Source organism: Phaseolus vulgaris, chromosome 8, assembly GCF_000499845.2.
Source record: "Phaseolus vulgaris cultivar G19833 chromosome 8, P. vulgaris v2.0, whole genome shotgun sequence".
NCBI lineage: Eukaryota > Viridiplantae > Streptophyta > Magnoliopsida > Fabales > Fabaceae > Phaseolus > Phaseolus vulgaris.
In genome coordinates, this window is record NC_023752.2 from 28,888,232 (window position 1) to 28,897,302 (window position 9,071).

The 9,071-nt window shown below is 37.1% G+C and overlaps 2 protein-coding genes across 2 annotated transcripts; one reads left to right on the forward strand and one right to left on the reverse strand.

Annotated features, from left to right (window-relative positions):
- Positions 1-1,274: 1,274 nt before the first annotated feature.
- LOC137824894 (uncharacterized mitochondrial protein AtMg00860-like) lies at positions 1,275-6,609 on the reverse strand. The gene is made up of 2 exons (XM_068630572.1): positions 6,452-6,609; positions 1,275-1,803 (listed from the first exon to the last, which is right to left on the reverse strand). The coding sequence occupies exons 1-2, from the start codon at positions 6,607-6,609 to the stop codon at positions 1,275-1,277; spliced, it is 687 nt and encodes a 228-aa protein (XP_068486673.1).
- A 1,728-nt stretch (positions 6,610-8,337) lies between these two features.
- On the forward strand, positions 8,338-8,829 carry LOC137824895 (uncharacterized). The gene has a single exon (XM_068630573.1). The coding sequence runs from the start codon at positions 8,338-8,340 to the stop codon at positions 8,827-8,829; it is 492 nt and encodes a 163-aa protein (XP_068486674.1).
- Positions 8,830-9,071: the final 242 nt, after the last annotated feature.

A 9,071-nucleotide genomic window follows, 5' to 3' on the forward strand; every position in this document is an offset into this window, starting at 1 on the left:
TGAGACCTAGGGAAGATCCCCACTGGACACGAACTTAACCAAGTGATTAAGTGTGAATGTTCACTTTCAAAGGCAGAAGGAAAAATACAATGTATAGTGAAAATGATGTAGAGTTGTGGAATTGAGAGAACATAAAAAGAAACAATTATGACGAAGGTAACCGAATTGAAAATGGAAGCAAAAGTAAGAACATAAACACAAAGAGTAAAGGTGTAATGGAAAATGGAAGAAGAAATGAAGGAAAGAAAGCTTATGGTGATGGACAAGAGTGAACACGCCACTTGTTGTGTGGATTCTCCAAGATAAGTGAGGAGGGTCGCCTCTTGAAGAGCTCTCACTCTCACAAGATAAGACCTAAGCTAGGAGAATACAAGTCTAACACAAATTGTGCAGACTTTTCCTTCTATATCAAAATTCAACATGAAAATACATAGAGTAAGGCACCCTATTTATAGGAATGAGTGTCTTGGAAAACAAGATAAGCAGGGGTATGATGGTAAAATAGTGAGGGGCGGCCTTAAGGGTTTGACTAAGTTAAACCACACCCTAGGCTTGTTCTTCTAGAAGGTAGGTCAATTTTCCAAAACCTAGATGCCTTGTCTTGAAAAAGTGGGCTTGGAACAAGCACATTTCACTAAGAACACTGCCTAAAGTGATCCAAAATTATTTACAACATGTTTAATTTTTAAGAAGACCAGAAGAAAGAACATTTGGTGTTCTGGTCTATGCCCAGTTCTTCCTCTGATGAGGTCCATTAGATCTTTAGTGGGGTCTTGACTTAATTGTTGAGATGAATGCTCATAATGTGAATGGTCTCTTGAGTCCTTGGTCATCTTCTTGTCTACCTAGATTGTATCACTTTTGGTGCAAAGTGTTGGTGTTGAGGACTTCATTTGGTGCTTGTAAAAGAGAGTCCATCTTTTTCCTTTTTGGTGCCAAAAGAGAATTCAGGCAAAAATTCATTCATTTGTTCACGAAGCAAACATAAACGCAAATCTCTTTCAAAGGACTTTCATTAAACACCTTTTATGCAAAAAGGAGATATTGTGGTGGGCAGGACAAGAAATCTGCAGCTTGATTTTGGCGGCCTGGGCGGTACCAGATGCCAAAATTGTATCCTAACATCTTGGTAGCCCACTTTAGTTGTTCCGGTGTGTGGCATGCATTGGTGAGTAACCCCTTTAGACTTTGTTGATATGTTATTATTGTAAAATGCGTACCTATGAGATAATGACGCTACTTTTTGACTTCTTTTGTTATAACTAGTATTTCTTTTACATATACTGAGCTAGCTTGCATTTTTGGACAAAGTTTTTTTTGCTGAAGAAAGCAATGGGGTGAACTTCTTGGGACAGCACAACGCCAATGGCTATGTTGGAAACATCTGTCTCAACCTCAAATGGTATGGAGAAATGTGGAAGACTCAACACAGGAGTTGTAGTTAGAATATTTTTCAGTTTTGTAAAGGCCTCTTGCACATTTGTAGCCCATATAAATGTTGATGATTTGAGTAAATCCGTGAGTGGCGAGGCAAGAGTGGCATAACTGCGGATGAACTTTCGATAAAATCCTGTAATACCCTGAAACACCCATAGGATAGTAAAGGATATAGGTTTAGGCCAAAGTAAGATAGCCTGAATTTTATCTGGATCTGGAGCCACTGTGCCACCTTTCAATAGATGGCCTAAATATGAGACCCTGGTGGTAGCAAATACACATTTTGATTCCTTAACAAAGAATTTATGAGTGTCTAGTAATCGAAGGATCAATGTGAGGTGTTGAATATGTTCTTGCACGGACTTGCTGTAAATGAGAATGTCATAAAAAAAACTAGGACAAAGTGTCAAAAGTGGGGCCTGAGTAAATCATTCAAGGCTGCACGGAAGGTCGATGGGGCATTAGCAAGACCGAATGGCATAACTAGGAATTCATAGTGGCCATCAAAATATTTGAATGCTGTCTTGTGGCAATCTGTAGGATTAAGTTATATCTAATGGTAGCCTGAATGTAGGTCAAGTTTGGTGAAAACCTTGGCAGAGGTCAATTCGTCTAACAATTCAACAATAATTGGGATAGGAAAATGGTCTTTGACTGTAATAGCGTTTAGACCTCTATAATCCACACAAAAACGCCAGGTTCCATCATTATTTTATGAGGATAATTGGGGATGAAAAAGGACTTGTGCTAGGATGGATAATGCCTTCTTTAAGCATTTCGTGAATGAAGGAAGTCATGGTGTGCTTGTGATATAAACCAAGTAGCTATGAAGATGACCAAGGAAGAAAAAGACAAAGCACATGGCGAGCATTCATCTCAGTAAACAATTCAAGACCCCACCAAGGATCTCATGGACCCGACCAAAGAAGATGGGCATAAACCAAAGCACCAACTATTCTTCCTTTTGGTCTTCTTAAGAGATAGAATATGTTGTAAATAATTTTGGGCTCACTTTAGGGGTCCAAATAGCAAAGATAGGCTAGAATAATGTGCCTTTAGCATAATAGGGGGTGTAAGTATCATTTTAGCTTGTTCCTAGCCCTTTAGGAAGGCAATTTGACCTAGTTTCTAGAAGGACAAGCCTAGGATGCGGGTTTGACTTAGTCAAACCCTAAGGCTGCCTATTTTTTCCCTTTTTCCATCCTACCCTTCTTGCTTGTTTTCCAAGACTCCTTCACCTATAAATAGGAGGTCTACCCATTGTATTTTACATGTTGAATTTTGATAAGTAAAGAAACTCTGCATATTTTGTGAGAGCTTATAGTGAGGCTTGTTTCATCTTTACATGGTCTTATCTTGAAGAGTGTGAGGATCTCAAGTGGCGGCCCTTCCACTTATCTTGGTGGCCTCCACACCCCAAGTGGCGTGATCATCCTCACCATCCCTTCCTTAAGTTTCTTCTTCCATTTTCCATTCCATTTTCCATTCCATTTATGCTCTTAATTTTCATATGTTTCCTTGAATTGTGTTCTTGGGTTTTGGCTCATTTATTGAGTATGGATCATCATTTGGTTTGGCAATGACCACCATTGATGCTTGCCATGTTTCCAATTCACTTTCGCAATTGCATTCCATATTCACCATATCTTGTTTTTCCATCTTTGCCTTTGTGAAGTGAACATACACACTTACTTAACCATTTGGTTAAGTTCGTGTCCAGTGGGAATCTTCCTTAGGTCCTCACCATTAATTGTTAAAATCTCAATCTTAAGTAAAGTGTCACATCTAAAAATGGATAAATCTAAAATCAACTCACATCAACTTGTGAGTGTGTGGGTAGCGGTAATGTTAACCTGGGCAGATTGGGGAAGAAGGGGAATATGACGGTTGTGAGGCCTTTTTGGGGGTAATCCATGGGGAGAAGAGAAAACAGAGTTGTATGCTTTTAAAAGTGTGGAGATATCTGGGTCGTTGGATAATTTGTATGGGGAAGGAGGTGATGGCAGTGGGCCAATAGTGATAAGGTGTAGAGAAGAAATTTCATTTGTGTGTAAAAGGTGGCAAAGATGAGTGAAAGAAGACTGACGGCGTAGAAGTTTGGGTGTGTCGTGTAAGGTAATGGGTAACCCATTGTGGGTAAATGATATTTGTGGTTTAGAAAAATCAGCCATTAAAGAGCCCAATGAGTGCAACCAGTCCATACCCAGGACAACATCAGCACCTTCGATAGGAAGGAGGTAAAAGGAAATGGGAAAAGTGTGAGTATCTATAGAAACTAGGAAATCTGGGCAAAAAAAGGAACATTGAATTCGGTTTCCATTGTCAACCATAACAAAGAAAGGGGTGATAGGAATGGTGCAAGGTTGGAGGTGAAAGGCTAGACATGTTTAGACAATGTTATGGGAACTACCTCTATCTATTAGAATGGTAATAGATGGCCAATGTATCCATCAAAGGTAAAAGTGTGGGCTGAGGGAGCTCCGCATAAGGCTTAGGAGGAGAGGTGAATGTGTGTAGGTGGATCTGTGGGCATGCCATGGAAAGTGCTAGGGTAGTCCTCTATAGCGTTTTATACTGGGGAATCTTCACTTAGTAAGAGAAGAAAACGATGGGTGGTGCATTTATGCCCTAGAAAAAAAAATCATCATAGTTATAACATAAACCAATGACTCTACACTCTTGAAGTTGGGCTGATGTGATTCTTTTTTATAGGGATGGGAGGGGTTGCATGTGGTGGTGTATTAGTGGAAGGAGAGGGACATGGTGGGGCTAATAAATGGTTGGGGTAAAGTATGGGAAAAACGGAAAGACCGTTTATAATCATTGATTTTAGATTCTAAAAGCTTGCCTAGGCCCATGGCTTGGGTAATGGAAGTGGGTTGCAAAACAACTATTTCTTTTCGAATCTCCGGAAGGAGGCCAAATATAAAACAGTTAAGTATCATCTCAGGATTTAAGCCCAACACTCAGTTGCAAAGTTTTTCAAAACTTTTTTTATATTCCGAAATTGTGGTGTTTTGACCCAGTTTAAACAACTCGGCCTGATGATTAGCATAGGTTGACGGCCCAAAGCGAATTTCAAGAGCGTGACTATAAGAGATCAAATCACTAAGTTGATGGTTTTGGTACATGCATTTAAACCAACTAAGTGCATCACCTCGAATGTAAAAGGCAGCCTCATGTGTGATGGAAGAGGGTCAAGCATCACTACAACTGAAAGCCAACCACCATGTCATATGGGGCCAACTACTAGGGCCATGGCTAGAAAGCTTGAAGAGGATTGGAACACTGCTACTAATGGCAGAGAGACCTACCTCTACATGCTCCAAGAAGCCAAGTTTCTAGCGTAGAATAGACTTTTACATTCTTGTCAAAAGTAGCATAGATTATTTCTTTTGTAATTTTGTTGAACATGCAAAATGGTACCTAAAATGATAACCTAAGTTTAATTAGAGTTTCCTACTCCTAATTAAACTTAGGACCGGCTCACCTTCGCCCAAGGAGGAGCGTAAGGATTCTAGAGCTCATTGCACATGATAGAATTCTAGAACCTACCTCTCATGTGCTGAATTTTAGGCGCCATCTCCATGTGCCCAACATTTGAATTTCCCTCTCATTTGTGCCTTGTGTAAACTGGCCTCCTTAGCTATTTAAGGAGTGCCTTGGCTCTTTGTTTTGCAAGATTAATATACTTAGTGAATTGCTGCCAAATTGTGCCAATTTCACTTCTTGCCCAAAACCTCCTAAGTTAGGCTTTTAATCTTCACAAATTTCCCTTTTCCAAGTAGAATTGGCCTCACCACTCTCAATCCCTACCTCTCATGCACCTTCAAGGTCACCACCACTCTTAGGAGGACCTTGCTTCATCTTCAATCCATGATGCTTCCGCCATTCACCAAAAACATCTGAAAACTATGAAGGCACATCTCCATCAATGTGAGTTGATTTTAGATTTAGCCATTTTTAGATGTGACACTTTACTTAAGATTGAGATTTTAAAAATTAATGGTGAGGATCTAAGGAAGATTCTCACTGGACACGAACTTCACCAAATGGTTAAGTAAGTGTGAAGGTTCACTTCACAAAGGCAAAGATGGAAAAACAAGATATAGTGAATATGGAATGCAATTACGAAAATGAAATGGGAACATGGTAAGCATCAATGGTGGTCATTACCAATCCAAATGATGATCCATACTCAATAAATGAGCCAAAACCCAAGAACACAATTCAAAGACAAATACAAAAATGAATAGCATAAATGGAATGGAGAAATGGGAAGGAAAATGGAAGAAGGAACTTAGGGAAGGGATGGTGAGGATGATCACGCCACTTGGGGTGTGGAGGCCACCAAGATGAGTGGAAGGGCTGCCACTTGAGAGCCTCACACTATTAAAGATAAGACCATGAAAAGAGGAAACAAGCCTCACTATAAGCTCTCACAAATTGTGCAGAGTTTCTTTAATTCTCAAAATTCAACTTGTAAAATACAATGAGGGAGGCCTCCTATTTATTGGTGAAGGAGCCTTAGAGAACAAGAAGCAAGGGTAGGATGTGAAACACTAAAAAAGGGGCAGCCTTAGGGTTTAACTAAGTCAAAACCGCACCATAGGGTTGTTCTTCTAGAAACTAGGTCAAATTTCCTTCCTAAAGGGCTAGGAATAAGCTAAAATGATAACTACACCCCCTATTATGCTAAAGGCACCTTATTCTAGCCTATATTTGCTATTTGGACCCCTAAAGTGAGCCCAAATTATTTACAACATATTCTAACTTTTAAGAAGACCAGAAGGAAGAATAGTTGGTGTTCCAGTTTATGCCCTTCTCTTATGGTGAGGTCCATAAGATCCTTGGTGAGGTCTTGAATTGTTCGTTGAGATGACTGCTCACCATGTGCCTTGTCTTTTGCTTCCTTGGTCATCTTCGTAGCTACTTGGTTTGAATCACAGCCATACTTAAACGAGAATCCCAAGGAATATTATAGAACTGAAAAAATTGGTCAGCTTAGAATAACCAGTCTAAGGGGCCAGTTCCATCAAAGAAAGATGGTTGTATTTTTGGTGGTCGTATAGGAGAAGAAGAAAATGGTGGAATGGTTGTAGTTGTTGTAGTAGTGTAAGCAGTGTGATTGTTGTTCCCAGTCGGGGTTGAGATAGAAGAAGTGGCATCCATGTAAAATTGATTAAAAGGAGAAGTTGAGTTCGTATGGGACGAAAGTGTGGTGGTTTGTGAGGACAAGGTTGGAAAAAGACCATTGAGGGTATGGGTGAGTGTATCATGTTTGGATTCCAAAGTAGTTTATCGGGACTCCATATCTTTTTGGACAGTCAAGTAATGACCCTTCTGGTTTTCTTGTGTGGTGTTTAGTTGAGCTTGAAGGTTGGCCAGTTTTTAAAGATGGCTTGGAGGGTATCCCCCATATCCTTGGTTGTTTGGGAGGCATGTAGAGGACTCAATGAAAACACCAAAAATATTACCATGGGGGATAGGAGGGGGAAGAAAGACAAAGAAAAAAGAAGAAAATATTGAAAGAACTTAACCAAGGAAAAAATTACTGTAATATCATTTTGTGTCTCCTCACTACACAAAAACCATTATATTGGTTTTACTAGCTAGTACCATTATATTGGTTTTACTAGCTAGTTTATAAGAGAGAGTTATAACAGAAATATATTTTTCTGGCCTTTTATGAAAAGTAATTGAAAAAGTAAGTGTTAAGATATTTTTTTTTTTCAGAATCTAATGCCTGTATTAACTCTTATTAGTTTATATAAGTATTTGAAAAAAAAAACTCAAAAAATAGAAATATTTAATATTGTTACTATAGATAAAAAAAAATCATAAATTATATTTGTTTTTTGCTTAAATAATATATTGAGTAAAAGTTCATATAAAACAACAATATATAGCAGAATCCATTTACACATTTCTTTCTTTCTTTCACATTTTTATTCAACGTAAACAAGTTGTCGGTACGTAATTAAATAATTATATGCAGTAGTGCAGTAATTGCACATGTAAGATCCATAAAATTGAATACTGACTTTAACAGACCTATTACTAGAATAATTATTTTTATAAAATAATTAAATTTATGCGATATTATAAAATAAAATTAAAATAATAACTTGAGTTTGTTAATATTCTTACCATTTTACATTTTATTTACTTTTATTTTTATTGCTGATCAAAAAAAAAAAATAATAATAATAATAATAATAAATACATTTTTTTACTAAATAAGTATAATTTCACATATTAATTATTAAAATAAATAAAATTTTAAAAAATTATTAAAATAAATGAATCGTGTTAATATGATATAATTTTATTATAAAAAAATATATCAACATGTTAAAATTAAAGTCATACAAAGCGACATAACTTCAATATAAACACGTTTTAACTCATATCACTTTAATATGATTTATTTATTTTAAAAAATTTTAAAAATTTTACTCGTTAATAAAATTGCACCTTAAAAATCCCCATGATATAGGTGAAAGAAACCAAACTCTTATATAGAAATAATTAATATGATGAACTATGGTTCAAATTATTCAGAACCTTAAAATATTAATAAATTATATATTATGTACATAAAAAATCAAGGCGAAATAAATAAGAAAGAAGAAGAAAGGGAATACATCTTAAATGATTAAAAAAGGCATTGTATAGTATATTTAATGAGAATGAGTTGTCAAAAAATATATGCATGAGTACTTGAGGAACAAGTTTATCCCAATGTACTTGCTCCGCAAGTTCAACTCCGTCCCAAATCAAACACTATATATAGGTATAGGAAAATCCACATCTCTCATCAATTCCTCAATTCTTAGCCTTTTTTTTCTTCTTTTTTTCTTTTTTCAATTTGCTTAGCCCACACCTTCACCAACAAATATGAAGAGAGAGGGTCGTCAACATGGAATGGTGAGGTCTTATCGGATCCTACCAACTCCAGTTAACCCGAGACCCAATACCCGAATCATCACCCAGTTTGATTCTCCTCCCACTGCTGGATTATTCGTCAAGGTGTCATCTAAACCAGCCAATCACTCCAAGTTCACCGGCAAGTGTGCCAAACCACATTGCACCGGCTGCCACTTCCACCCAGCTTGCAAGTCCAAGGGTAAAACCAAAGGTTCTCAAAAACACAAACAATGGCGGGTCCTAGATCAACCCGATTCAGATTTCTTTGGGTTGTCGGCGACGCTGACACTTGACCATATTTCTAATGATTACACGGCAGATGAGGGCAGCAAAGATGATTATGATTGGGAGAAGAAGAATGATAACAAATGCACTTCTGAAATGGGGGTTTCATTTCGGATGGATCAAGTTCGAGAAGAAAAAGAAGATGAAGATTGGCTTTTGGTGGAATCTTCTTCTTGATTAGTTTATGTTGTTACACGAGTCGAGAAGAACCTCTCTTACTATCTTGCAACTATCTTCTAATTACTTTATGTAGATTTTGTGATTTTTTTTTAAATAGTTGCATTTATATGTCTTGAGTTTGAATGAAGGTATACTTAAGAGTTATTTTGAGCTTAAGTCAGTTGGATAAATATAAAAATAATAAATGTTATTGAATTTGTAGTATACATGTTTAATGTTATTGTATTTAGTGAATGGGT